This window comes from Tubulanus polymorphus, chromosome 4 (assembly GCF_964204645.1).
Source record: "Tubulanus polymorphus chromosome 4, tnTubPoly1.2, whole genome shotgun sequence".
Taxonomy (NCBI): domain Eukaryota; kingdom Metazoa; phylum Nemertea; class Palaeonemertea; order Tubulaniformes; family Tubulanidae; genus Tubulanus; species Tubulanus polymorphus.
In genome coordinates, this window is record NC_134028.1 from 3,874,112 (window position 1) to 3,901,402 (window position 27,291).

A 27,291-nucleotide genomic window follows, 5' to 3' on the forward strand; every position below is an offset into this window, starting at 1 on the left:
TAGAAACAAAAGTGACAATTGTATTATACATTTAATATACCTCCCCTTGCGATAGGAAGAGAAAATCGATGCCCTCATCATCTTCTTTTTATCGCATACTCATCCTTATGAAATGGAAATCGATGCATTCATCAGCTGTGTTTGTTTTATCGCCTTAATCGAGATCCGGCTCAAATACAAATAATAATCGCGAAAAACATTAATATAACGTTACTGGCCATAAGACACAACACCTGGACAAGCCGTCATAATCCTTACATTACACACTACCTTGATGACCGGTTGACTATAAGTTTGAAAAGTTCTTTCCGTCGTCAGAAATAGCGATACCTCAATCGAACGTTGGGAAGAAGAGTATTTCAGACGCTTTCTTTAACCGCGGGATATTTTCGCTGCGTTTCTAAAACACGGACGGCTAAATGAATGTCACATCGGAAGGTGAAACTGCAGGCTGTTATATACAAAACGGATGCACATTAGCGGACTCTCCTTTTCATGCTTGTAAATTACGAGCGCTGGTAAAGTTCACTGATAATTTCCTTTCGCTGAATGAATAGGAATTACGCTCCTAGTTGTCATTTGATTCGCGAAATTCCGCACTTCCGTCTTCTACAAGAAGTTTCAAAGTTAGATATTTGACATCATTGATACACTCACTAGGTTCGTTCACTACACCTCATAATATAACGAGGCATCTTTTTTTCATTTTTCCCCATGACGTCCCTTATTCGATCGCCAAACTATAAATCATTTCGATTTAAACAAATAAATACAGCTGTATCTTCATCCTCATTTTTTTCGTATTCATTTCATCATTTTCGATCTATCTATGTTCGGTACAAGCCTCGGGGAATTCAATTGGACGTTACTCGTCTCTACCCCGATGTTTAAGTTGAAGAAGAAAATTAATCAAACTCCCCGCGGTGAAAGTTGTCAATGTATCGAGAAGGAAATTAAAACGAAACTGAATTTCGCTGGCAATTACGGAACCCCGTGTCGACACGACATCGTAACAGCTGAAGAAATGTGAAATTCTCCTCAAATCAGTTTTACTTGGAAACAAAAACATCGACAGTACCAAACTGTGAGCAAAATCTGATTCTGTACGCATTAGTTATGGATATTTTCATCTGAAAATATCAGAAAAGTGAAATATCGAATGTAGAAGTTCTGTATATTGCACGCGCGCTTTGAATACATTTTGAATGAATTTGAATTGTCATTGACAAGAATACGACAGGCGAGTGCAACTCATCACAGTCGCTGTAGACAAATTGTTTTTAATAATTCATAGCGAAGATACTATGTTTAAGCACATGATAGCACATTTCAGTCGACGATCTGCGCTTTTAATAGCATTTAGAAGAATCAGTAACAAAATTAGTATCATATCTCTACTTTGTGCCTAGGTGTTTTTAAGGTCACGCATTTAAAGAATCGCCATCAGCAAAATCTCGTCTTACAATTCAGAAGTAAAAGGAGTTTAGCAGATTTTGATATCAGAGGGATGAACGCTAGTCCACACCACGCTGCAGTGTTGTTATTCTATTCCCGTAAGATGTTTATACTTGACCCAAGATATTTCTAGCCAGAATATGATATGATATTAACACCTATATGCAACAATATTGTGATCCCTGAAGTATCAAGCTTGCGTACGTAGAAATAACATTTTGCGTGCAAAGGACCAGTTTTTGCGCGAACATCAGTCGTAGGCCTTGTCAATTATATTGTTTCCTTATGTTTATTTCATGAAGATGGTGATCAGACGTATAGAAGGTATTCTCTATACCGGAATCACAGATGGCTACTTCTCGTCTTTTTTTGTTTTCTTATTCTCAGTTCTGGCAAATCATTCACATTTCGCATAAGTCACAAAACACAATGATACGTATATTCGTGCTACTGTATACCCGTCGTGTCGGCTACGAGTACTGCACCGACGAAGGCATCCGATATTCATAGAAATTCAATAAAAGAAACAATTTCCAAAATATCTCTGATCTATGATCAAACAGTTTTGTCCCATGTGGAACTTGGTGTCGCTAAAATCTGTGTAAAGTTGAATCAATCATCTATTTATCTATTTATTTCCTGGATAATTTACATCAATGAATACCAGATATACAAACTGACAATAGATAATTAAAAAAGAATTGTATTATTGGATGACATAAGATCTTAAGCAGCCGATATATTGTAAAGTATTCATGAATTTCTCGTTTGTGAAAGTTTGAACTATGGATAAGAAAGAAGAGATTCAAAACGTTGTCGATACCTTATTGGCATCATTAAAGTCTTGTCACGATATTTACACTTCATGGCGTTTGCCAATACGTGATTATTCCGTTAGGAAGAACAATCACCATTAAAAAGCGTCTACACGTTTGAAAACCTATCTCCACCACTAAAGTCGCCACCGTCTTAAAACCCCGAATTCAAAACCGCATAACACGGCACGCGTTTATACCATTAGAAAACCGACGTTGAAAGGATAAAGATGATATGGCTTCGCTATGTTTAAAATGGTCTCAAACTTCAAAAACATGTCCCTGACATTTTGAAAACAGTCTTAGTGTTTGGTACTTAGAATCATAGTTTCTAGGGTTACCTGTCTTAAATACACAGTCTGATAACCTCATTAACGTTGGATACTCAACTTTAAAAAGTTAACTACATCTGTTTAATTTAAACTATTGGATTTTAAAAAAATCATGCAGATAGTGGAATAAATGTATCGCATGACGCCCTCGGACACACAAGCCTATACCATGAATCTATAAACATGTACGTCCATGTGCTTACGTAGAATTCACATGCACGATGTTAGAGACAATCCCTCATTAGAGACAGTTAGAAAACAACCGAGGAGGCAAAATGAGGCGAAATGATTGCCCGATTGGTGCGCAATACATTTTTCGACATTGTACTAAAAGCGAATGTGAGATAAACCGCCGACAGAAATGAGAATAAATTCTTCTTACTTTATTTGCGGTAGGTTTTGCCGGAAAGAATTCAAAAAACACATACGTTGAAAAGTACGTTTTTACTTTACCTATTTCGGCGCGTTTCCAAATTCTGCGAAGATTTCGCTGTGATATCGATTTCAGTAAACGTCGACGAACTTCGCGCGACTTTTTGGCAGTAATTATAAATCCGGACGTGACGACTGTTTGATATTAGCGATGGAAGTTGCGAGCATTTCTGACGATACAGGTAAAAAAGAGCATCGCACAACACGTATCATCGGCGACATCAAGCGCAATTGTGAATACACCGCGTGGTAATCTTCATCGGAATGTCTCTGTCATCGCTTCACTGGCGCCTGCAAACGCTCGGGAAATTGCCAAAACCGAGATAAAACCTGGTAAGTTACACCGGGGACCAGTTGGTTCGTATGAATACGCTCATCGCTATGTAAGTATGAAATATACCGCCACCGCTAGCTGCACCCGTCCTCATAAGCATCTTCTAGAATCATAGTTCAAATGTCCTCTTATAAATCAAAGCGTTATCATTTGATAATCTTTTTAGCTGTATCGAGATTATTAGCATATATTTATAACAATGATGATGCTTACACGATGCTTAAATCCAGCAAGGCTGCTCAGAGCATTTTACAAACTGTGCTCCATCAATTGGTATTATAGCCCCCCAGCCTATATCTCTTATAATGTATATCAGTCATCTCTCCCCGGGGAGATGTGACATCCGAGCAACTGTCGCTGACAGCTCGAGTCATCTTTCAGGCCAGGTATTTTCAAATCTTTTCTTTCAGCCCCGTGTGTTAATTTTTCTAAATGCTTTTGTACGTCTATATTTCCAGACAGTCTAATCCTGACGGGTTGGACTTATTGAAATTATACGAAAAACGCCATGGGATACAAAGCGTTCGTATCAACCGCTTTGACACTAGCTGAAAAATCTACAGTTTATACATCCATACTTAGAGGAATTGCGTACCGGTACTTGTATCGTTAAATTCACTTGAAAACACATGCAAATGCCGCCAGTGATGTCAAACTGCACCTGAATCTACCGATCGGCAGTAGCTCGTCTGGAATCGCTGGACCGGAAGTAGAATTACGATATGAATCATTGCAGCTACCGTACATGGGGATTGAGGGAAAATACGTACTTTTCTTCAAAAGGGGTTTCTATAAAAGATATTTGAACCTAAAACTTTTACCTTGAAGCCTATTTAATGAAATTGATATCCACGCGTCAGTGAAAACGTCGCGTCGTGTAGATAGATATTTTTTCAAGCTGGATGAGGGTTTGTCAAGATGCACGTACGGATCAATGAAATGAGTAACAACATCGTACGAGAGGGAAGGGTGTTAAAAACGACTAGATTGGCCGTACACTATTTCAACGCTTCCACGTAAGACGAATGTTCGAGTAGCATATATCATTTAGTTCCTTTCTTTCACTGCTTATCGGGTGCTTGTGACAATAGCCTTGAAAGCTTTCACTGAGAAACTGCTTATTTTCGCTATGCGTATAAGAGTGTGTTTGTTGTGAAATGGTTAATTTCATTTGTATATAAAAAGTTTTCTTTTCTTTTTACATCTCTTTGTATATTTTGTTTGAAAAGGGGGATATCTATCTACCCGAAAAAGAATATATGTTTTACATTTAAAGTTCGGACAATAAACGAAGATCCTTTTATCGGCTCACTGGTTCCATTCGTTTTAATTCTGTTTATGTTAAGGTCTTAAATTTTGTTTACAGTTTATAAATGATGTCATTTAAAATCTAAAAGAAATCGTTAAGTCATTCGTGAAATTATTTGGTGGTTCGACTATATTACATTGTGGTCACTGCGAAAACTCTTGTTTGTGACGAGAATATTACGTATGCAATCGGGCTCACATTATAGAAACCGCAAACAACTCCACAGCCTTTGATTATGACCAATGTATTAACGACCACGAACCACTACTGAAGATTGTTAACAACGGTAATAAAGCGAGCATTTTCTCGGTCACGATCTGTCCAGAGAGATGATGTGAATTATTTTCTAGTGGCAGGTGTGCGTCAGTCTTCTACCGAACTCAAACCGGCAATCGTAATCTTTCTTTATTAGGAACCGCGACGTATCGCACGGCTTGTTTTATAGCTCGACTCTCAACGCAGTCAACAACGACAATCACTACGCCATACGTCTTTATGGCTGGCAACGAGTTGACGATTAGCACATAAACTGCCTATCACTTTCCTTGATGAGAGTGCTATTACCGGCTGCAGGTGCGCTAAAATGCATCATCAGAATTCCGATCTGTCCCGGCTGTCAATCAGTCCAGACTCCCCCGGAGGAAGCTTGTCACTACCGGACAACGGTTTATGACTACAAATGTCACCCGACCGACCTGTGTGACAAAAACGAACGTCGCGATAACTCTGTACGAACCCGCCGACAATACGTTATATATACGTCTATCGTAAATCTTCATTCAGAATGTCTTCGCGTGTGTCACTTATAATTCAACACGAAAGACGAATATGGCTCAAAGAAAATTCAGAATGCACTATTGAGGAAATCTATACTACTGAATATAATTAGAGTTTCCTTCGTTCTGTAGGAACTACGTGTTATTGTTATTCTTACTGTTGAATTTCTTAAGTTGAAGGTATATCACTTATTCATCTCCGTACATTTCATTTTGCTTTACAAGAACTATTACAGTTTCAATTGTTTGATCTTGCTCGTGGTATTTTGTACTTTCCTGTTCTATCTAAACACTGGAACTGGTGGGTGTGTTATACGTAAGCTTAACCTAGATTTCTCTTTGATGGTTCGGAGACGTTTTCAATCGCATTGAAGTCCTTAACAAGTTTTGATTTATATGAGGTTTGTCCCCCGGGGCGGTCACAGAATATGGCATTCTATTTTTAGGAAATATCAACAACGATGTCCAAAAAGGCTAAATTAATATAGATATGCACCATTCTCCAAATTTCATGCCCGGCGGCCGTCATTAAAAAAATTAGTACTGGGTAGCACTATAGACCTAATCATCTGATTAGATCGACGCCAAAACGTGCATCGGGTAGGATTTCTATATTCTAGATATCCGTTTGATAATTCATTCAAATTGAAGTCTGTAATTTGTTAACTTAAGTGCAAGACTTGGCGGCAACCAAACGTCTGGAAAGTGACTCCAGTCCGTTCAATCTAATCAAGAATGTCGAAGTGTGGCTGTTCGAGGTGTTTATCCTGCTGTCTCGGCTGCAGGAAGGCCAAAGCTACACCAGACGAAAACAAAAACACCGTCGTAAGTATTTTACTCGATGTCAATTAAAACGAAAGTCTAGTAGTAGAATTTTGAGAGTGAGTATAACCGAGCCCTTGTAACTTGGAGCGTTTCGTACCTACGAGCAATTACTGTTCGTAGTTGATACCATCACGTTTTACATTTAAGATAGGTATATGATAAATCACTTCACTTTATCAAACGGACACGGTTGACTTGATATATGTAGATTATTTCAAAGACATTTTGAAGCAACGAAAAGATATCTGATTCTGGATAGTGTTTCGTATTAAAAAGGGTACTTAATTCATATTTGTTTTAATGTGCATTATTTTCAGTGCGATGTCATTTGGTTATTCATCCTTTCAATTTGCCATTGTTTTTCCGTGTTCGGCTTCATTTTCTGGGTCATTTTCGGCAACGAATTCTTCAAATTCGACAGGTAATTTGTTGTATATTCCATCTTCGTGTACCCGATTTCTCAACTCAGATTTACACATACATTGTTTTGACTACCAAAATCATTTCAAAAGACTAGTCATGCAAAGCCTACTTGCTACCCGAATTGACTAATAATCATTATTCTTTTTTTCATTTTGTCTCACCCACTGTTTGTAATAATAGCCCTCGTCATTTTCCATTCAAATCACGATTATTGTATTCGTAACACTAACTTGCTGTCAATCAGTTAGACTATACCCACAGTACTAATTTGAATGAAGTTCGTCTGTAAGATATAACAATGGCCAACCAGTTCCGAGTTAAATTCAACTTGCAATCATAAAACTGGGTCAAAAGTATTATTTCTGACAAATCCTTCATAAAGTTTTTCTTCTTCTGAATATTCGTAGTAAAGCCTATGATTACATCGGAATATGGATTCATTGGTACAATGCGACGTTAGGGGTCACTACATTAATCATGGTCTATCTTGCGATATTATACGTACGTATGTGAAAGAAACAAAAGAAAATCCCTCATTTCTATTATTAGTTTTAAGAAAATGTCGATAAACTAGCCTTTAAAAAATTCCAGAATCACATGAGTCCGAAGACCTTGAATAGATATATGGGACTTTTAAAAATCAAGATCCGTTAATTGAATGAAATTTTCCAGATTGTGTCGATATTACATCTGAGTATGGGAATGCGAGTTTATCTTCACTATGTTCACCGAGTTGTTCTGCTAATACTCACTGCCTTCCTCATCGCCGTGCTGGGCGTGGTGTCCTGGAAATGGAATAGCAACAACTGGATTTTATTCAAGTTTTCTCTAAACGTATGTGAAGACGAAAGTTTAATTAAGTCCGTTGGGTCAGAACTCTACAGTATTATACTGTTGAATTATGACCCAACGGACTAAAAATGTCTTCATGATATTTCCTTCTTATACTATAAGAAGGAAATATCATGACGATCAAGATTTATATGCGTATTCCTTTTTCATATAAGGTCATCGGACCCTTGCTACCCGTTGCGATAGTGTGTTATATGACACTGATGACAGGACCTATAGCCGGTTACTGGTTCACCATTAAAAATATCGGTAATGTCAACACCTCGTTCGTGTATAATAAGCACGTCACTCTAAACCACCTAACAAATTCTTGGTTTGATTTTTAGTCGGAAGAATCATCGTATTGGTCGTATTTTCGATCGTGATGGTATTTTTATATCTATGTCCACTGATGATTAATTCGCCATGTGTAGCCGATGAACTGCCCGCAAAGCCTGGCCTCGTGGCTCACAGAGGTGATAATTCGGTGAGACAAACTAATAACTCTCTCCGTATTAGGCTGGTTTTCACGAGTGGTATCTGCCGCCGGATGCCGCTTGTGAAAAAGCTGAAGAACTGGCCTCGAGCTATTGTAAAATTTCTCAGTGAAGGAAAATGCTGGAAGATATTTCTTGTAGCTGGAAAGTATTACAGGAAAAAAAACTAGCTTGATACTACCCGTGAAAACCAGCCGTTATAGATGAGTCCTGATTAGCCAGATTTAGATAAAGTTCAGTTCTTTTATTCGTTCATCTGAAATATAGGTGGCACCAGAGAACACGATATCGGCTTTCAGATCAGCTTCCGAACGTAATGCCGTTTGCCTCGAAAGTGACGTCAGAATCAGGTATCGCAACGTTGTCCCTCGTTACTCGTATAAGTTATCCTTGTACGTGAACCAAATCGCGAATAAATATCGCTCTTACATTTTCTAGTTTGGATGGTATCGCTTTCATGATGCACGACGACACACTAAAGAGAACGACTGACGTAGCTACCGTGTATCCCGGACGAGAAAACGAACATTGCTCAAACTTCACCATCACCGAGATCCAGCAACTTAAAGCTGGCGATAAATTCATACAGGTACCCACCACCAGTCTCTTGTTCTATGATCTTATTTTTTTGCTTTTTCTATAACGTTTTGTACGTATTTACAGCAAACAGTCCAGTTTAATTATCAAAGGCGGGCTAAGGTCACTCGCAACTGCTTGCGGCGCGATGCGATCGGTTGCAACTGGTCGCAAATGGGCACTTGCAATACAATCGGCACCGATGGGGTGTGTGCGTGCAAAATGTGCGACTCACTGACGCAATGAGTCACAAACGCGCGTAGGCGCGTAGTCGCAGCCCGACCTACGCCCAGTTTTATGATGTCTCCCGTTACAATGAATATAATGAGCTAGATATTAAAGTGAAATGGAATTGCGAAGAAATGATGACAAGCAAAACAGTGAACGCTTTTAAAAAGCATACAATAAATGTTTAGTTTCCTGCTTATCAATGGATAGATCATTAACATTTGTATTATTCCTAATAAACCATGTAATCGTACCTCACAGGATGACCCATTTGACGTCATCTCATCCTTACCTGAAGACATGCTTAGTGAATTCCGACGGCAGAGGGTGTTGCTTCTGTCCGACTATTTGACGTACGCTAAAAATAATCGCGTAGCTGTCATGTGGGATCAGAAAAGCATCATGAAGGGTCACCCTCACGAGCAAGAACGGGATAAGATAGCCGCCCAAGCGATTTTACAATCAGGGATTCCACCAAAACTGGTAATATTATATAAGTAATCGATATGTTGATGTTTCGTTCCAAAAAAATGAAAATTTATGAATTGATTGAAAGAGAAACAATCAATATATTCCATTAGGTATGGTGGCTCGTGAAGAATGATGGCGCAAACAACCTGGAACAGTATGGGGTGAAAGGATATACCAAGGTGGCTGCCGGAGCAAAATCGGTGGCCTGGATGAAATCTAAAGGTTATGACATGTTGAACGTGGGATATTATCAAGTGACTGTGCCAGAAATAAGGTAATATTTCCTCCCATCGTGAATCAGTTAACACGAAAATGAATCAATGTGACGGATGATCTGTGGCCACACGGAGATCGTATTAAATGTGTACCATAATCATATGTAAGCTAAGAAACCCTGATGTTATATTCTAACCACTAATTTAAGGAATCTGACGAAAAGTAAAATATGGGTGAATATCTGGACAATAAACAGCAAGTGGTTGTATTCTATGTATTGGTGTGTTGGAGTTGGCAGTATCACTACTGACTACGTGACTGCCTTTTCTGAAATGACGAGTCCTGTCTTTCATCTGGTAAGGAGAGGTCGTGTTTATTACTGAATATAGCAAAAAAATGCGGATAACAATGATATTTAAATCAACTGTTATCAATGAAATTCATTAGTTCAGTTATATTTTGTCGTTTTTCAGACCAGGAAGGCATACCTCATTCTGTGGGTAGCCGTGGATATCGTTTCCCTATTATCGGTGATCTTCATATTCATAATCATATGTGTTTGTCGCAAGAGCAGGCGTCAACTCGACGACCCAGAAGAATCAATTCCTATGAAAAGTGAACCGTTGAGGGTAGACCGAATTGCCAAATACAAAGACAACGATGGTGAAGTGAACGAAGCCTTTCACGATTCAGAAGCTGAAAACTAAATTCCAAATATCCGCGACGTTTGTTAATGATTTCAAAACGCTTGTATGATGAACGCTTTCCTTTGAAAATTTTCCAATCGAATGTTTTGGAATATATGTAAATATGATGAGAATTCCAATATTTTCTACAATCATCAATCACTACTATTCTACACTCATCAATCGTCACTATTAACGTCCATGATATTTCAACACCTGCTCTGTCAGGGAAATATAATCTCCAACGGTATAAAGCAGTTATTTGTAGTAAACAATTAATCATCGCCGATTCACATTTTATAGATTTATATTTTGCTTTCGTATGTAGTAGTCAACAAGATCAATTGGAAGGAAATACATATTTTCGAATCGTTGATACTTTGTTGATAGCCATAAAGTGATCAGAATGTCTCCTCATCATTGTATATACACGCGAATGATATCTGTGGAAATAGTGTTATTCTGTTCATGGTTTGAGTTGTGGTCCAAGATGGACCCCATAGACCTCTATTCCAAAATTCTATGTTTCCTTTCGTAAGAAATTCGAGAGTTTAGTTCATATAAAAGTGCGTAGATTCATGAGTTATCTTAATTATGGTTGTTAGGCCAGCATGTTCGATACGCGCTGAAATGGTTTACGTCCCAGATACCTAGCAAAAGACTTGAGATGATCTAACCTTTAGAAAGAACAGGTAGTATCCCTTGTTTTAAGCCAGCAGAGCCAAAGCTGAATATCGCAGGGAATCGCACCGTGTATGGATGGTGCTCGTACCCAGACAGAATGAAACATCCAGAGAATCATCTATTTCGTAAACAATTTGTCTCACAGGGCCCACAGATTCCATACGTATATAAAACTATGGCCACTACAATGGGGGATCAATCTTGTATAGTTTTTGGGGTCCAGTCCTACGCATCTGGAGGCATAATAACTTCTAGTATCGTGCCAAAAGGACAGGAGTGAAATGAGGTGAGTGACGCATATCGCGAGGAATGGAATATTTTGTCAGGAATTGCAGTGTGTATATAAACAGATGATGGATCACTTTTAAACTAATGATGGCTGTTTGAGTTTCAAACGCGTGTACCAATATTTAGGCAAATGTTATCCTCCAAAAGACAAACATTGATCAGATATTTGAGACGTCTCTGTCCAACAGTCGAATCATAATAAACGGCTGTTTTTCTGGTGTCATTGATATCTCCTAATACATCGACGTCTTCATTGCTGCTAGCTGCAACCAAGGGTAGGTCTCGTTTATATCTATAGGTATTGTGTTGTTGCCAATTCCATTTTGGGTTATCCTTGTCAGGTACTTATTCATACGTGTATTCGTTCCCAGAAATGATGAAATTCGTGCTTATGCTGGTGATTGTTTTGGTGGCTCTCGAGCAAAGTCTAGCCGCAGATTCGGATTGCAGTGGAAAGTGTGCCCAATGCGCAAGAAAGGGGAATTTTAGATTCAAATGTTTCGATATGTCGACTTGCGTTAGCGAATGTAACCCTTCAAATAGGGCATGGAGATGTGAAGATATGTCAGGATATCCTGCATGGGTAGAACGAAAAGCTCAGTGTACTACTAGATGTATGAATGGGTGTGGTACAGGTGCCTATGATACAACCGCGTGTATGCTGAATTGTGCCATTAAATCTGGATCACCGAGCAGCATGCCCTGCGGGGATATCAAAGGTAAACCCAAGCCTAACTGTTAGTAGATTTGAACGCGCATGAATGAATCATTTATTTTGCTTTTCATCTTTAATACGAGGAAATAAAGCCTTAAGACTACATTCAGCTAATTTTATTTCTCTTGTAATTTGTTTTGGGTGTTCGCTCTGAATTTCTACTGGGGTCTAGGATCGCAGCCATACAAAATTCGAATTTTCTTGATGTCCCAATAAGTGGGTCCATTTCGCTGCCCGAGAGTGACTCCAGGTTTCTTTGACGTCATCGTTGCTTTTCCGTTTTTCGAGAAGAAATTCCAACCATAATGCATCAGACTGCCATAATCATAAGGAGTGTTGAGATCATCATAGTTCCGTGTCTGTAATCTAAACTGCGATTGGCCGCCTTGAATAGTAAAAAAAACAGGCACAAGATTAGGCTTTTACTGTTGTGCACTATTTCTTTAAAATAAGTTACCTCACAATAATTTACATTCTAATCCATCCGTAAATGCTTTCATATCTCAAACTAAGATTCCTTTTTTCTGAAGCTTAATACCTAAGTACACAGTGCATGCTGAATTGTATTTATTTTTTACAATCTTTTATTCTAGCGTCTTAATTTGTAAGCCAAAGATCACATCTTGTATGGCATCATTACAAAAAGATTATCATCATTATCATTATTATCATTGTTTCGAGTATACCGCAACGCTACTGTTGCAATCTAGGATTTCACACGTGTGAATCTGCTAGCCTCGTTTGTTGTGGTTACTGGTTCTTCTGGCGCCAATTTCTTCTATATTTCGATTAAATTGAATCAACGATTGATATTTTTACCTGGTGAGATATTTTCCCAGTGAATTGTTATGTACTTGTCTCTATCCTGTCTCGACTGTTCGTGCCATAAACCGATTCGATGCATCACTTCATGCATAATGGTTCCACGGTGAAGACATCCTTGACCGATTGATGTAAACTTTTGCATACGCATGTAGCCGACTCCAGAATAACATCTATAATTTTAGATGATAACCATTCATGAATCAGATTCGCTTCATATTCGTTACTCATTTCATACAATGTTTCATGAAGCACAATAAAGACGTTACGTACAAACAAATAACTTCGATACAGCATTGACAAAATGAGTTTTGTTTTTGGAAGTGGGTTTTAAAGTAATGCTACAACAAAATAGATTTTCACATAAACTTACAAAACTTACCCAGTTGACTTTGTAAAGCGATTAAAGTCTTTCCTGTATAAGTGATCCTCTGGTCGGATCTTCCGAAGTTTCATGCAGGGTCCGTCTTTATTTATCATATCGAATAATTCCACCAGAGTTTTGTCGATGAAATCTTGTTCATACTTAGCTATATGAAAGTAGCGGGTATAAAAGTTTCGAGGATCAAGAAAATGTTATTTTTCATGGCATTAGTGGAATACCTACACAAACCAGCGTAATTTCCTTCCAAATAATCATAATTAAATGTATTGTTTGGCCAGCGTCTAGTTTGATCAACGGCGCTTCGGAACTGAAAAGATACTCGTTGATACGTCATACTCAAATATTATTCGCTGTAGTAAGGAGAGAAGCATATAGACTACGATATGAATATAAACGAATATTTTCTAGCATGATATCCCCTTCGAAAAGATCTGAAAGAATCGGAAACGTAAGTACAGTAAATACTCCGTAAATTTATCGTGAAGATTTGTGTTAATGTGTATAATCTATGATTATGACAATATACATACTCGGATTTGTTTCTGGGTTGTCAGTCAAACCATTTTCCGTCGCTGAAAGTTCAAAACATATTTCTACTGAAATAGTATGCAACTATAGCAAATGCCATAGTTCAAATTTTCGCATATTTTTAAAAAGCTCGTTTCACATACATCGAATGACGTGTCCGCGAATCACCTAGAATATGAGTACAAAATCATTGGAATTGAACGTTGAATGTAAGAAAGCAAAACACAATGTATTGAAACGATGGAGTGATTGAACTTACCACTGAGAATGATAAAACGATGCTTATAAACTCGAAGAGCCACATGATTCAACGTAGTTGCTTCACAAATATACGTTAAGTCACCGAGGTGAAATATGAATATATACATGCATTTTTATCATGATATTTAATATTTTTGACGTTTGTGTGACAGGATATTTGATAATCAGTTAATTTCAACAGAAACCTTCTGCAAAAATTCGCAGGAGTACCGGGTAAATACCTCATGGCCTTGGCATTGCCACCGAAAATGGAACCGTTTACATTAGATCACATCCTGCAGCCAAGAGCAAAGATCACGATGCAGATTAGCCCACATATGATACATATTCAACCTAGGGAACTTTAACGACAGATCATTTGTTTTTCTTCAATAAAATGAAGCGGACTCTAAGGATTTAGAAGTGGCGTTTGCGATGGTGGTTTAACTTATACGCTTGACGTGCGGATGCAACCTATACCTACGTTGTTTTTTGGCCGGACCGTGCGAGCAAGGCTGCTGCGTCAATTCGAATAATTCATAGTCATCAAGTCATACAGTCGTTTCTATCATCGATGTTAAGATTGAGTTCAAAATGTCGATATTTCGCACGCGCCATGCAACTAAAATGAGCAGTTACGTTACGTACCTTCATTTTGTGTTGAATATAGAATTTCGCTGCGATTGCTATTTTATCCAATGTGATCAATAATGCGGAAATTATTTTTCCGTTTGGCCATAACATGGTGGTAAAACTAGTAATAGCTTATGAAATAGATCATCGGCCCCATTTTCCTTGATTAAACGCTATATGTACTAAGTAATGATTCATAGTCCGAAGTAGTCGAATTTTCATGATCTCCCAATAAGTGGATTCATTTTGCTATCCGACTGTTCGTGTCATAAACCGATTCGATGCATCACTTCATGCATAATGGTTCCGCGGTGAAGACATCCTTGACCGATTGATGTAAACTGTTGCATGATAGGCCAGAATAACATCTATAATTTTATATGATAACCATTCATGAATCAGATTCGCTTCATATTCGATACTCATTTCATACAATGTTTCATGAAGCACAATAAAGTCAGCGTTACATACAAATAAATAACTTCGATACAACATTGAGAAAATGAGTATTATTTTTGGAAGTGGGTTGGAAAGTAATGCTACAACGAAATCGACTATCACTTATGAACTTACCCATCTTCCTTCATTAAGCGGTTAAAGTCTTTCCTATATACGTGATCCTCTGGTCGGATCTTCCGAAGTTTCATGCAGGGTCCGTCTTTATTTATCATATCGAATAATTCCACCAGAGTTTTGTCGATGAAATCTTGTTCATATTTAGCTAAATGGAAGTAGCGGGTGTAGAAAAAATTTCGAGGATCAAGAAAATATTATTTTTCATGGCATTAGTGGAATACCTACACAAACCAGCGTAATTTCCTTCCAAATAATCATAATTAAATGTATTGTTTGGCCAGCGTCCAGTTTGAGCAACGGCGCTTCGAAACTGAAAAGATACTCGTTGATACGTCATACTCAATATTATTCGCTGTAGTAATTAGAGAAGCAAAACGACTACGATATGAATATAAACGTACATTTTCTAGCATGATATCCCCTTCGAAAAGATCTGAAAGAATCGGAAACGCATGTAGTAAATATCGTTTAGATTTCTCGTGAAGATTTGTGCGAATATATATCATCTTTGAATACATCATACATATTCGGATTTGTTTCTGGGATGTCAGTTAAAACATTTGACCACCGTAAATGCGGGTACAACCTTTCATACGTTACTTTTTGGTCGGACCTTGCGAAGTTTCAAGCTAGGTCCGTCTTAATTTATCGTCATCAATTCGAATAATTCTACCACAGCCATCTAGTGATACAGTCGTTTCTATTGTAGGCTACTTAATCATTCGAGTTGAATAAGTATCATCGATGTTACGATTTGATTAAGTTCGTCAATAAGCTCAAATGTTTCACGCGCGCCGTGCAATTAAAACGAGCAGAATTATCGGTGATCTTCACATTCACAATCGTATGTGTTTGCCGTAAAATCAGGCGTCAAGTCGACGATCCAGAAGAATCGATTCCTAGGAAAAGTTAACAATTGAAAGTGGACGGAACGAAGCTTTTCACGATTCTGATGCGGAAAACTAAATTTCAAATATCCGCCACAATACGATGATAATTTCAAAACGAAATCTATATTACATTTTGCTTGATTTACTGACTCTATAAATTCGGTTAAATCGGAGTGTTATTGGACCGATAAGTCCATCGAAAATAGAATAAGATTTTTGCATCGAGGGATTTTGAATGTAAATATGACGAGAATTTCAGTATTATCGCTCATCAATCTATCAATTTGTCCATCATATTTCAACACCTGCTCGCTCGGCGAAATATTATATCACATGATAAGCAGTAAGAACAATCGATCATCGCCGATTCACTTTTTATGGTATTTCACTCGTATTTGCAGATAGTTTATTATAATATGTAGTCGATTAGATCAATTTCATAGAAATCCATATTTTTGAATCATAATTACTTCGATAATAGAGATAAAGAGCATGTCCTTATCGTCTATTGTATATACATAAATCTATGGAAATCATTCGATTCTTTTAAACGGTTTAACATAAACGTGGAAAAGAACAAGAGGAAGATGAGGCGAGTTAACCAGCGTTAGAATATATTCGTCGAGAATTGCAGAAGTGTCTGCAGTGAGCCAACGACAACGACCGGTCACTTTCAAAAGATGATGGCAGTTGTTTGATTTTCAAACATATGGATCAATATTCAAACAAATTTGATCCTCCAAAAGACAAACATTGATCAGATATTTGAGATGTCTCTGTCAGACAGTTGAATCATATAAGCGGCTGTTTTACTAGTCTCATTGATATCTCGTGCTCATTGCTGCTAGCTGCAACCAAAGGTAGGTCTCGGTTATATCTATACGTATTAAGTGGTTATCAATTCCATTTCGGGTTATCCTTGTCAGGTACTTATTCATACGTGTATTCGTTCCCAGAAATGATGAAATTCGTGCTTATGCTGGCGATAGTTTTGGTGGCTCTCGAGCAAAGTCTAGCCGCTGATTTTGATTGCAGCGAAAAGTGTGCCCAATGCGCAAGAAAGGGGAATTTTAGATTCGAATGTTTCGATATGTCGACTTGCGTTAGCGAATGTAACCCCTCAAACAGGGCATGGAAATGTGAAGATATGTCAGGATATCCTGCATGGGTAGAACGAAAAGCTCAGTGTACTACTAGGTGTATGAATGGGTGTGGTACAGGTGCCTATGATACAACCGCGTGTGTGCTGAATTGTGCCATTAAATCTGGATCACCGAGCAGCATGCCATGCGGGGATATCAAAGGTCAACCCATGCCTAACTGTTAGTAGATTTGAACGCGCATGAATGAATCATTTATTTTGCTTTTCATGATTAATACTAGAAAATAAAGCCTTAAGACTACATTCAGCTAATTTTATTTCTCTTCTAAGTTGCTTTGGGTGTTCGCTCTGAATTTCTACTGGGGTCTAGGATCGCAGCCATACAAAATTCGAATTTTCTTGATGTCCCAATAAGTGGGTCCATTTCGCTGCCCGAGAGTGACTCCAGGTTTCTTTGACGTCATCGTTGCTTTTCCGTTTTTCGAGAAGAAATTCCAACCATAATGCATCAGACTGCCATAATCATAAGGAGTGTTGAGATCATCATAGTTCCATGTCTGTAATCTAAACTGCGATTCGCCGCCTTGAATAGTAAAAAAACAACAGGCACAAGATTAGGCTTTTACTGTTGTGCACCATTTCTTTAAAATAAGTTACCTCACAATAATTTAAATTCTAATCCACCCGTAAATGCTTTCATATCTCAAACTAAGATTCCTTTTTACTGAAGCTTAATACCTAAGTACACAGTGCATGCTGAATTGTATTGTTTTACATTAATCTTTCATTCTTGCGTCTTAATTTGTGAGCCGAAGAGCGATTACATCTTGTATGGCATCATTACAAAAAGATTATCATCATTATCATTATTATCATTGATTCGAGGACCGCAACGCTACTGTTGCAATCTAGGATTTCACAGGTGTGAATCTGCTAGCCTCGTTTGTTGTGGTTACTGGTTCTTCTGGCGCCAATTTCTTCTATATTTCGATTAAATTGAATCAACGATTGATGTTTTTACCTTGTGCGATATTTTCCCAGTGAATTGTTATGTACTCGTCTCTATCCTGTCTCGACTGTTCGTGCCATAAACCGATTCGATGCATCACTTCATGCATAATGGTTCCACGGTGAAGACATCCTTGACCGATTGATGTAAACTGTTGCATGATAGGCATGAAGCCGACTCCAGAATAACATCTAAAAGTTTAGATGATAACCATTCATGAATCAGATTCGCTTCATATTCGATACTCATTTCATACAGTGTTTCATGAAGCACAATAAAGTCTGCATTACGTACAAACAAATAACTTCGATACAGCATTGACAAACTAAGTATTATTTTTGGAAGTGGGTTGGAAAGTAATGCTACAACAAAACAGATTTTCATATAAACTTACAAAACTTACCCATTTGACTTTGTAAAGCGATTAAAGTCTTTCCTATATACGTGATCCTCTGGTCGGATCTTCCGAAGTTTCATGCAGGGTCCGTCTTTATTTATCATATCGAATAATTCCACCAGAGTTTTGTCGATGAAATCTTGTTCATATTTAGCTAAATGGAAGTAGCGGGTGTAAAAGTTTCGAGGATCAAGAAAATGTTATTGTCCATGGCATTAGTGGAATACCTACACAAACCAGCGTAATTTCCTTCCAAATAATCATAATTAAATGTATTGTTTGGCCAGCGTCCAGTTTGAGCAACGGCGCTTCGGAACTGAAAAGATACTCGTTGATACGTCATACTCAAATATTATTCACTGTAGTAAGGAGAGAAGCATATAGACTACGATATGAATATAAACGAACATTTTCTAGCATGATATCCCCTTCGAAAAGATCTGAAAGAATCGGAAACGGAAAATATGATAAATATTCCTTAAATTTATCGTGAAGATTTGTGTTAATGTGTATAATCTATGATATGAAAATATACGTACTCGGATTTGTTTCTGGGTTTTCAGTCAAACCATTTTCCGTCGCTGAAAATTCAAAACATATTTCTACTGAGATTGTAAGAGGATGATAGTATGCAACAATTTTAACAAATGAAATTCAAATTTTCGCATATTTTTAAAAAGCTCGTTTTTACATACATCGAATGACGTGTCCGCGAATCACCTAGAATATGAGTACAAAATCATTGGAATTGAACGTTGAATGTAAGAAAGCAAAACACAATGTATTGAAACGATGGGGTGATTGAACTTACCGCTGAGAATGATAAAACGATGCTTATAAACTCGAAGAGCCACATGATTCAACGCAGTTGCTTCACAAATATACGTTAAGTCACTGAGGTGAAATATGAATATATACATGCATTTTTTATCATGATATTTAATATTTTTGACGTTTGTGTGACAGGATATTTGATAATCAGTTAATTTCAACAGATACCTTCTGCAAAAATTCACAGGAGTACCGGGTAAATACCTCATGGCCTTGGCATTGCCGCTGAAAATGGAACCGTTTACATTAAATCACATCCTGCAGCCAAGAGCAAAGATCACGATGCAGATTAGCCCACATTGATACACATTCAACCTAGGGAACTTTAATGACAGATCATTTGTTTTTCTTCAATAAAATGAAGCGGGCTCTTAGGATTTAGAACTGGCGTTTGCGATGGTGGTTTAGCTTATACGCTTGACTAGCGGATGCAACCTATAAATACGTTGTTTTTGGGCCGGACCTTGCGAGCAAGGCTGCTGCGTCAATTCGAATAATCCATAGTCATCAAGTCATACAGTCGTTTCTATCATCGATGTTAAGATTGAGTTCAAAATGTCTATATTTCACACGCGCCACGCAACTAAAATGAGCAGTTACGTTACATACCTTCATTTTCTGTTGAATGTAGAATTTCGCTGCGATTGCTATTTTATCCAATGTGATCAATAATGCGGAAGTTATTTTTCCGTTTGGCCATAACATGGTGGTAAAACTGGTAATAGCTTATGAAATAGGTCATCGGCCCCATTTTCCTTGATTAGACGCTATACGTACTAAGTAATGATTCATAGTCCGAAGTATAAACGTTTTGTATTTCGAATAAACATGGAGCATTCTCCGAGTTCGACATTTTCATTTGATATAGTTGCAGATATGAGGAGAGTGTCCGTAGATTCGCTGGATCCATTCACTACTGATATAGTTGTACAAGGATAATGGATAACCCGCTAGAAGCGAGACCTCTTTTGGGGTTTGACAGAATACGGTTGAATGATCGCGTTTATGTCTCGCCGTTAAGATTACGCCAGAAATGCGCGGTTTTCCTCATATTTCTAACAGCTAGTATCGTTTATTTCGCTTACTACGCCGTGTACCGAAACACGGTTACATTTCTCAGTGAGGATTTGAAATATTCTAGCTTTGACGCCGTTTGTCTAAGTCAAGCTTTGATAGGTAAGAGACGACGGAAAGAGGATCGTGTTTTTGCACATATTTCTGTATATACCATTGGACTCATACTGTTTTACAGGATCCAGTTTTGTTCTTACCGTGTTCGGTGGTTGTTTGGGAGATGCCGTCGTCTCGTTATACTCAGTTGTTTCCGCTGGATTACTTTTCCAGCTTATAGGTAGGTCCTGAATACCGAGTAACGGTTACGATGCGCGCTCATCATTATGTTCTTTGATCTGGTGGAAATTCACTCACAACTGTACGCCATGTTGATATCTTGCAGGTGCCGTGTTATTATTGACAAGTGGTTGTCTATTCAAAAGTAATGAAGTAGGTTGATATGCATAGATTGGCCATTTTCTCTAAAAGAATTTAGTAATTCTAAAAGTATCATTGTTTTCATTATCTCTTTTACAGCGTGATAGACGCCCGTTGTTTTTCTCTAGTTTATCATTCGAGGCCGTTAGCGTAACGCTTATACAAGCCTCGCTGCCTGTACTCGGAGCGGAGCAAATAAAAAATGCTGGAAATTCTGCTGTCCACCTTTACTTTCAGATGTGAGGAAACGAGTTTATAATCATTTTGAAAATATTTAAAACAAAAAACGTTTTAATTCCGTGAAATGGTTATTGTCCATTCCAGTTATTATTGGTTCAACAACATTGGTTCATTCTGCGCTCTTTTGATCGGTGATGTAATTATTGACGCAGAGAATGAACACCAACTTGCGTTGATGGTATTAGGGATAGTTGAAGTAGTAGTGACGCTTATATGTATCCTAATTTTCATGTCCGGTAAACTTATGTACACTGTACCGAAAAAAAACCGTAAGCATGACGCACTAATTGAAAAATGATGAATTTTCAAATATGTGTTCAGTAAAAAAACCCATGATTCAATGACACATCGATATTTTCAGCTGACAAATTGATAGAATTATTCAAAGAACGACCTGTAAGTTTACTACGTCATCTGTGGCATGTGAGCTTGGTTTTTTCGTTCATCAGCATCGCTTCCGTATTGCATTCCCAGGTGAAAAACAATCTCAATTCAAAATTAGATTCGCAGTACCAAGGATTGATCAAACACAATGGCGGAAAAAATTTCGAACGACTTTTTTCATCTTTTTAGATAGACACAACGTTCGAAGCGCAGGGAAAATTCCTAACAAAGCAAATAAACAATGTCGAACTTCCAGAGAAGATCAGTCGACTTACAAACGATATCGGAGTGTTAATATGCTTACCAAGTTTCTGGATAATAAAATATATACTTCGAAAAAGAGGAATTACTTGCCTCCAAGGTTCTCTTAATTCCCTGCAACGAATGTGTGAGTAGATTTTCTTTACATTAAATGCTCCTAAAATTCTTTGAATTATGGATTTAGAAAATGAGGGTTTGATATTGTAAACCCTCTTTCTCTCTCTCTTCAGCTTTCGCTATGTTGATGTTGATTGCGGCGATTACATTTTCTGGTATTCTAGAATTCGTCCGTTTTCAAAGCGTTGCACCAGTGTCGATATTATGGCAGATTCCACAGTACCTCTTACAAGGGCTGGCAGAACTATTCATATATCTTCCTGGTGATTATTGAGCTCTTTCAGTAGAATTCTAATCGTTCATTTACATTAACAATGACACTAGAATTTTACAACGGAGCATACGTGCATCTTTTCAGCGTATTTTTTCGCTTTTACTGAAAGCCCGAAAGGATTACACGGCTTTTTCAACGGATTGTATTTATGCTCAAGGGGAATAGGTACATACATAAGCGCCTCGGTGATCTATATAATGCGACAAAGCAATATACCAGGAATGGGTAAGCATGTTTTTATTCGAATTTCTTTTAATCGTGAAAAATGGCGTATTATTCACGGAGTCTTTTGAAAATCTGTTCTACATAAACCAAAAAGTCCAGCAATAGAATTGCATGCGATAAGACTTGTTAAAATGAAACTACGAAGTTTTAGAAGGTGGAATGATGATGGTTGATGGTCAACAGCCGAAACATGCGGTTTTATATCATTCTATCGCATAAAACACGATTGTGGGACTTGTTCATTTATCTACAATTGCTTAGAATGTATCATTCATATCTGTTGCAGATATGACCTGGTATCCGGCTAATTTAAAAACTGGTCATTTCGGATACGCGATGTTCCTGTTAGCTGGTATTGGAACCGTAGCTCTGTTTGTATTCATGATATTTTCGCCGAGATACGTGTATGCCAAGGAAAAACATTCAATCATAAATGGATTGGAACGACTAGACAACGATTCGACTGCATGACGCGCAGTCGGTAATGAATTCAAAATGTAAATACGAAATGATCAACACCGATTGTCCGTTTCTTCAGCGGACCACTTGACACAGATGTAAAAGTCAATCATGAGTTATTGCTGAATCGTATTGTTAGATATTGACACCAAGTGTTACTGATAGATAGTCTGTAATGCTACGCGGGTATACCCACCCATCTTCTAATGCATCGGTTCGACCGCTCACGATGCCATCGAGATCCTGAATCCATGGTTAGACTCTGCAAAATCCGTTGAAAGTTTTGCGTTTAAAACATTCTACCAATCAGAATATTCGCACGATGAAAAATGGTTCAATATCTTTTATATACCATTGTAGACCTACTGGAATAAAAGGTTATAGATTTCGAAGTACTTTTCCCTCGGAACAAAACAGAATAATTGTACATCGTGAACATTAAGAAAAGATATATCCAATGCACGTTTTGTAGTTTTTAAGCTTATTCAAATGAACGAAATCTCCAGAATCGATCCAATTCTTTTCGGCACGTTGCAACAGTTTTGACAAATGAAATTTACGCTTAAGCTAATTACGACAATATATTCCAACAGCTTTCTCTGTCAGGATACAATGATTTCCACCGGTCGAAACTGTCCATATATAACCAGTACTTGCAGCCGAGGACATAGTACTCGATTTAAAAGGAAAGACCGTCAGAGTGGCTAAATCGCGCTTGGTGAGTTAACTTCAATAAAAACTTTTTTGAAGTGTATTGTTCAATCATTTAATCATAAAATCAGAAATAAAAAGATAGTTCTAAAATTGTACGGCCGAACTTCGTAACAACCTTTTTCTCATTTTCATTTCATTATGTAATGTATATGTATCATATATCATTTTATGGTATGTTCAATGTACTGTTTCTTATCGATTGAACACTTATCATTTAAGGCCGAAATGAAGATCTTATACATATTGATATTGCTCTGTGTTCTGTTAATTTGCGTCGATGCTGCAAGGGGTAGGAGGAAGAATAGAGCGTTAAAAAAGAGAGGTAAAAAAGGAGGAGGAAAGAAAATTGGAATACAGGGAAAAGGAGGAAGAAAAGGAAAAGGAAAAAAGAAAAAATCACCGAAGAAGAGAAAAAACAAATCGAAAGGAAATGAAGGTATCCCAGCGGCAGACGATATTTTCGTAGGTGAAGGGGTTTTCATCGGTGAAGACGAAATTGCAAAACTGGTTGAAGAAATAGGGGTAAATGATGACGGTAACGGAGAGTTGTGTTTCACACGAGATCAAAAGCAGGTGGCATTAGAACTTTGTAAAGTAGACTGCGCTGCAGGAGAAGACTGTCAACATTGCGATTCGATGGTGTCACTACTGAACGAATGCGATCACGATAAAGCTCCTCAAAGTGACGGTGATATAAAAGAATATTCGCAAGGATTGTACCTTCGTTAAGAGTAACTAACGAAGAGAAATCCATACTACGCCGGATAAATATATACATTTAAAATATAACGAATTACTCAATACATTGTAAGTGTTATTGAATAATAAGAATATGATAAGTATAATGAAAACAGTATTTTTATGATTGTGGAACAATAATTTACCAAATGCCATAAGATCGTAAGGGATAGCATTGATCGGATAAGATGGCGGTTTCGCAAGTCCTTCAAGGCGAAAGCGCTTAAAGCGTGGCCAAAAGGTGCTTTACGAATTATCATTATCATCATTACTTTTTATTTTCATGGTTAGCGTTCGATGATATTTTGGTTGTCGCTCGTGTTAATGCGATTATACCGTATAGACGGCGATGGCGGAGTAGATCTACGTGAAAGAAACGCCCGAGAACTCGCATCAGTCAGTGATTGAATTTACTGTTAATCTTTAGTTTCTATTGAATGCACTTGAAACACTTGCAGAATCGAATTAGTTCATACCAAACTATTTGAATACGATTTAAAAAAAAAACCTTTTCTGCAAAGATTAATTTGCGATGTGCAGTTTTCGGTACACTACGTGGCTATTAGACCAGCACAGTCGGGAGTCGCTCTGAATAAGTTCTCCGAAACGACCAGAATATACTAATATGAATAGGCTCTTTAATTTGAGTCACCGTCACAGAGACAAAGCGTTTACGTATGTCCGCATCCTCCCTCAGCTAGAATTCGAATTTGATAGCTAAACGAGATAAACCCCACTGAATTTATCAGCCAAAGATGATAAGTTCAGAAGTAGTAGAAGGGAAAATGCGTTTGAGCGACTTTTAACCATCATCAGGCGTACTGGTGGCAACGTCCGTGTAATAGCAGTCTCGCATGTCACCAGTTAGAAAGGTGATAAACCAAAATTAACTGTCGTTTCTTTTCTTTAAAAAAAACATCGGTTTATTGCTTTATAGTACAGATGATTATGCCGAGAATTTGGTATAGATTTCAACAGGTGCCAATTTTATTACATACAGGCGTATACAGCTACAACAATGAACAACTCGTAAGGCCAAAAAAATTGATACCTTGTTTCTCCGCTCTGCTGAGCTTAAATGCTGACCCGGCCGGCCGCCTATCTACCCTATACATTACTTTTTTAAAAATCGTGATCAATTTCACCATAACAGACCCGGCCGCTATAGAAATGAACTGTTTATAAATTTCATCATATTTTACAAAAATGACCCGGCCGCTGCGAAGAAACAAGGTATCATTTTTGTTTAGCCCAACTGATCTTAAGTATATTCATATATAGAATTCAAATACATCTGTACAAGAACTAAAAGTCTCATCAACGCGATAAATGTTCGTGCATTTTACTAAATATTCTGTAAACAATTTACAAAAAAAAGACATAAATATTACGGTTTAATTGACGATCTGCCGGGCGCAGGTGAAACCAATACAGCATTTATCAACCGCACCCGTTCAACTTTTAATCGAGCACGTGAAACAAGATATGATTAAAACACGGGGTAAAACTATTCCAATTTCTATTTTGCTGATAACGATACTTCAGGGTGGAAAAATGCGCCTTAAAAGAAGAAACGCATCGGAATATATGCGTTCATCAGAACGGTTTCTATGGAGATGGATAGCTGACAGATATATATTGAGTCGTAGACAAATCTCTAGCCGTTGTTCAAAATTGATTTCATTCCCTGCATTATTTTTCGAGTTTAATTGTTTGACTGATTGATATTCTGTCTAAAGGAGAACGCACAGGCTAAATTTAGAAACAAAATCCGATTCGATGCGAATTCGTCGGAAATTGATCAGCTTTTACCGGGAATATCCGATACGGTTGAGATATATGAGATATCGCTTTTTGCACCAGTAGGCTTTTCATTTCGTGAAAATGATCGATTTTTTGTTTTTCGTTCTAGCGAATTGACAGATAGAGATAGAACTGTTTTGACTGGCGTGTTTTTGAAAACTGTCAATGCCCGCTGGGATCGTATGGAAATACATAAATACATAAATATATTTATATATGTATATATGAATTGATTGACAACAACAGTGATTTCACAACACTGCATTCAGCAGTACACATTACTTCAATAGACTCCATCACGACTAAATGATCTATATACACGATATGTTCAAAGGATCTCGGCTGTAAATAATTAATCAGGATATACTCTAAAAGCCTGTTCGTGAGTTGTTTACCGTATTTCAAAATATACGCCATGAACAAAAATGAATGAATCTATCGTTTTGTTGAAACGGCCCTGGAAAGAACCCATATCCTATATCCTGGCCTACGTCCTTACGATCTAGCCAATATCTATCGCTGGACGATACGTTACCTGTCAATATATATACATTATATTCCAAAAATTCAAATGAGAATTTTTTTTAGAGAGGTCGCTTATTTGCGTTCTTTTCGTCCGAATAAACAGAACAATCTTAAAAAGAATTTCGTCGCGTTATTTGACGACGAGTCTCCGTTGCGTTTCAAGTCAATAGTGGATTGTAACTGTTTCCCTTTTTGTTTGGCGCCGAGACGCTGGACACACGAAGACGCGTGTTGTGGTTCCGATAGCATCGAAAACGATTGATCGTTATTAGTCTCACTAGGGGGCGTCTTGGCCAAAGAAGACGAATCGCTGATTAAACGATCTAAATGTTTTTGGATGGCCTCTCCGAGCAATTCGGCGTCGAAATCAGCCCCGTACACGTCCCACGTTTGTCCGTGTTCGTCGAATGTGATTTCCTTCACGGCGGTAATTTGGTCGTCTTCGTCTTGCACTAATGAGCTCCGTATATCGTAATAAGCCTTGTCGGTTTTCGTTTGGAAAGTTTTAATCTTAGATTCGCGGGTTTCGACGCCGCTACCGACGAACACTTCCGGGTAAAGATTTTCCGGTTTGTGCGGTAAAACAGCGGGCGAATCGGAGAATGTTTGTTCGACGCTGCCGTCCAGGCTCGGCGAATTAGGGGGTGTTTGTTTTATTTTGTTAACGCGCGGAGTATTATCGAAAGAAACTTGTTTTCGCAAGACAGCCTGTGGTCGCTTCACGGAGCAATACGCCGATCCGTCCATAGAAGTT

The 27,291-nt window shown here is 37.9% G+C and overlaps 4 protein-coding genes across 9 annotated transcripts; 2 read left to right on the top strand and 2 right to left on the bottom strand.

Moving 5' to 3' along the window:
- The first annotated feature begins 6,138 nt into the window (after nucleotides 1-6,138).
- Nucleotides 6,139-10,546, top strand: LOC141904191 (glycerophosphoinositol inositolphosphodiesterase GDPD2-like). The gene is made up of 12 exons (XM_074792743.1): nucleotides 6,139-6,278; nucleotides 6,596-6,699; nucleotides 7,109-7,202; nucleotides 7,374-7,535; nucleotides 7,709-7,802; nucleotides 7,880-8,019; nucleotides 8,297-8,379; nucleotides 8,468-8,618; nucleotides 9,095-9,316; nucleotides 9,415-9,578; nucleotides 9,729-9,876; nucleotides 9,994-10,546. Exons 1-12 carry the CDS (start codon nucleotides 6,189-6,191, stop codon nucleotides 10,225-10,227), a joined length of 1,686 nt encoding a protein of 561 aa, XP_074648844.1. The 5' UTR covers nucleotides 6,139-6,188; the 3' UTR covers nucleotides 10,228-10,546.
- Nucleotides 10,547-12,028: 1,482 nt separating this feature from the next.
- LOC141903887 (zinc metalloproteinase nas-15-like) lies at nucleotides 12,029-14,125 on the bottom strand. Of its 2 annotated transcripts, XM_074792247.1 has the most exons (7): nucleotides 13,888-14,125; nucleotides 13,772-13,796; nucleotides 13,631-13,672; nucleotides 13,323-13,531; nucleotides 13,098-13,245; nucleotides 12,713-12,888; nucleotides 12,029-12,278 (listed from the first exon to the last, which is right to left on the bottom strand). In XM_074792247.1, the coding sequence occupies exons 4-7, from the start codon at nucleotides 13,432-13,434 to the stop codon at nucleotides 12,052-12,054; spliced, it is 663 nt and encodes a 220-aa protein (XP_074648348.1). In that variant the 5' UTR covers nucleotides 13,435-13,531; nucleotides 13,631-13,672; nucleotides 13,772-13,796; nucleotides 13,888-14,125; the 3' UTR covers nucleotides 12,029-12,051. The 2 variants fall into 2 exon arrangements, with proteins under 2 accessions (XP_074648348.1, XP_074648349.1); XM_074792248.1 differs by having other exon boundaries at nucleotides 13,323-13,672.
- Nucleotides 14,126-17,376: 3,251 nt separating this feature from the next.
- Nucleotides 17,377-20,776, bottom strand: LOC141903886 (zinc metalloproteinase nas-15-like). 4 transcript variants are annotated; one of them, XM_074792246.1, is made up of 10 exons: nucleotides 20,578-20,776; nucleotides 19,511-19,531; nucleotides 19,287-19,369; nucleotides 19,171-19,195; nucleotides 19,015-19,056; nucleotides 18,884-18,915; nucleotides 18,707-18,791; nucleotides 18,482-18,629; nucleotides 18,091-18,269; nucleotides 17,377-17,652 (listed from the first exon to the last, which is right to left on the bottom strand). In XM_074792246.1, the coding sequence occupies exons 3-10, from the start codon at nucleotides 19,329-19,331 to the stop codon at nucleotides 17,426-17,428; spliced, it is 783 nt and encodes a 260-aa protein (XP_074648347.1). In that variant the 5' UTR covers nucleotides 19,332-19,369; nucleotides 19,511-19,531; nucleotides 20,578-20,776; the 3' UTR covers nucleotides 17,377-17,425. The 4 variants fall into 4 exon arrangements, with proteins under 4 accessions (XP_074648347.1, XP_074648344.1, XP_074648346.1 ...); XM_074792243.1 differs by having other exon boundaries at nucleotides 19,475-19,531; XM_074792245.1 differs by lacking the exon at nucleotides 20,578-20,776 and adding an exon at nucleotides 19,916-20,023 and having other exon boundaries at nucleotides 19,475-19,531.
- Nucleotides 20,098-24,255, top strand: LOC141903885 (uncharacterized). 2 transcript variants are annotated; one of them, XR_012619104.1, is made up of 11 exons: nucleotides 20,098-20,482; nucleotides 20,559-20,657; nucleotides 20,763-20,809; nucleotides 20,897-21,036; nucleotides 21,122-21,306; nucleotides 21,399-21,511; nucleotides 21,611-21,809; nucleotides 21,913-22,062; nucleotides 22,158-22,298; nucleotides 22,585-23,475; nucleotides 23,691-24,255. XR_012619104.1 is itself a non-coding variant. In XM_074792241.1 (10 exons), exons 1-10 carry the CDS (start codon nucleotides 20,245-20,247, stop codon nucleotides 22,767-22,769), a joined length of 1,497 nt encoding a protein of 498 aa, XP_074648342.1. In that variant the 5' UTR covers nucleotides 20,098-20,244; the 3' UTR covers nucleotides 22,770-23,604. The 2 variants fall into 2 exon arrangements, 1 of the variants encoding a protein (XP_074648342.1); XM_074792241.1 differs by lacking the exon at nucleotides 23,691-24,255 and having other exon boundaries at nucleotides 22,585-23,604.
- The last annotated feature ends 3,036 nt before the right edge of the window (nucleotides 24,256-27,291 follow it).

What these genes read in the sequence shown, in the direction of transcription:
- LOC141904191 (XM_074792743.1), top strand. Translation starts at nt 6,189, where the DNA reads ATGTCGAAGTGTGGCTGTTCGAGGTGTTTATCCTGCTGTCTCGGCTGC. An exon ending in TCTATCTTGCGATATTATAC is followed by an intron (nt 7,203 to 7,373) that starts GTACGTATGTGA and finishes GAAATTTTCCAG; the next exon opens with ATTGTGTCGATATTACATCT. An exon ending in CGAGTCCTGTCTTTCATCTG is followed by an intron (nt 9,877 to 9,993) that starts GTAAGGAGAGGT and finishes GTCGTTTTTCAG; the next exon opens with ACCAGGAAGGCATACCTCAT.
- LOC141903887 (XM_074792247.1), bottom strand. Translation starts at nt 13,434, where the DNA reads ATGACGTATCAACGAGTATCTTTTCAGTTCCGAAGCGCCGTTGATCAA. An exon ending in AGGAAATTACGCTGGTTTGT is followed by an intron (nt 13,246 to 13,322) that starts GTAGGTATTCCA and finishes ACTTTCATATAG; the next exon opens with CTAAGTATGAACAAGATTTC. An exon ending in CTGGGAAAATATCTCACCAG is followed by an intron (nt 12,279 to 12,712) that starts GTAAAAATATCA and finishes TTACTATTCAAG; the next exon opens with GCGGCCAATCGCAGTTTAGA.
- LOC141903886 (XM_074792246.1), bottom strand. Translation starts at nt 19,331, where the DNA reads ATGTGGCTCTTCGAGTTTATAAGCATCGTTTTATCATTCTCAGCG. An exon ending in TCGTTTTATCATTCTCAGCG is followed by an intron (nt 19,196 to 19,286) that starts GTAAGTTCAATC and finishes CTCATATTCTAG; the next exon opens with GTGATTCGCGGACACGTCAT. An exon ending in CGCTTTACAAAGTCAAATGG is followed by an intron (nt 18,270 to 18,481) that starts GTAAGTTTTGTA and finishes CTAAACTTTTAG; the next exon opens with ATGTTATTCTGGAGTCGGCT.
- LOC141903885 (XM_074792241.1), top strand. Translation starts at nt 20,245, where the DNA reads ATGGATAACCCGCTAGAAGCGAGACCTCTTTTGGGGTTTGACAGAATA. An exon ending in GTCCACCTTTACTTTCAGAT is followed by an intron (nt 21,037 to 21,121) that starts GTGAGGAAACGA and finishes TGTCCATTCCAG; the next exon opens with TTATTATTGGTTCAACAACA. An exon ending in CTTCCGTATTGCATTCCCAG is followed by an intron (nt 21,512 to 21,610) that starts GTGAAAAACAAT and finishes TCATCTTTTTAG; the next exon opens with ATAGACACAACGTTCGAAGC.